Genomic DNA, 893 nt, shown 5'->3' on the forward strand with positions numbered 1-893 from the left:
GGGGGGTTGGCGTCTCATTTTTATCCCGTAACCGATTGTCTGTTTCTCCGTTACAGAAAGCCAGACTGGGCCCGGCCGGCAACAAGGTCATCAGCCCGATAGAGGACCGCAAGCCGTACAACAACATCGACAACGTGGCGCTGTCGGACTTCGTCTTCCTGACGGTGCTGGGGAAGGGCAGCTTCGGAAAGGTACCGGGGGATAACGGCCGCTACGTGAAAGATACAAAGTATCAAAACCCAGAAACATTGTCATACCCGTCCTCGGCTGCATTCCCTTTCACACTGGTCAGGACTACAGAGCACTGCCCGCTCTCCTCATCTTCATAACACAGGGGGAGGCGTTCTGTAGTGCACAGAGACACCTGGAAACAATGTAGAGAGCACAGGAAGTGATCCGCTCGCCAGATTCCTGGCAGGATCAACAAGTATATTTGTTCTTTTCGATCACGGATAACTGGAAGCTTTGAATTGTATATATAACAGGCCAGAGGGGATTGTTACACACACACACATGTCGGAGACATAGGCGATGGCGATGTATAAAGGAAGCCGGTGGGTGGGAGGGGTGACGCCGGGCTGTAGATTCTCATGATTGCCGTATATCATGTGTGAGAAGACGGGGCACAGGGCAGAATCCATGAACGTCTACATTGCAGGTCATGCTGGCGGAGAGGAAGGGCAGCACGGAACTTTACGCCATCAAGATTCTGAAGAAGGACGTGGTGATCCAGGACGACGACGTAGAATGTACCATGGTGGAGAAGAGAGTGCTAGCTCTGCAGGACAAACCCCCCTTCCTGACACAACTGCACTCCTGCTTCCAGACAGTGGTAAGACCCCTGCAGATGATGCCGGGGAGGGGGGGCTGTCAGGGGGGGGGAGGGCTGTCTA

At 53.9% G+C, this 893-nt stretch overlaps 1 protein-coding gene across 1 annotated transcript in view; it reads left to right on the forward strand.

Annotated features, from left to right (window-relative positions):
- The window catches only part of LOC108800970 (protein kinase C alpha type-like), a 33,331-nt gene that overhangs the window by 2,075 nt on the left and 30,363 nt on the right, over positions 1–893 (forward strand). Inside the window, exons 2-3 of the mRNA XM_018572949.1 lie at positions 21–191; positions 659–832. Coding sequence (XP_018428451.1) covers positions 21–191; positions 659–832 — 345 coding nt within the window. The remainder of the gene's footprint in view (positions 1–20; positions 192–658; positions 833–893) is intronic.

This window comes from Nanorana parkeri, unplaced genomic scaffold, assembly GCF_000935625.1.
Source record: "Nanorana parkeri isolate BGI_ZX_2015 unplaced genomic scaffold, ASM93562v1 scaffold2184, whole genome shotgun sequence".
NCBI lineage: Eukaryota > Metazoa > Chordata > Amphibia > Anura > Dicroglossidae > Nanorana > Nanorana parkeri.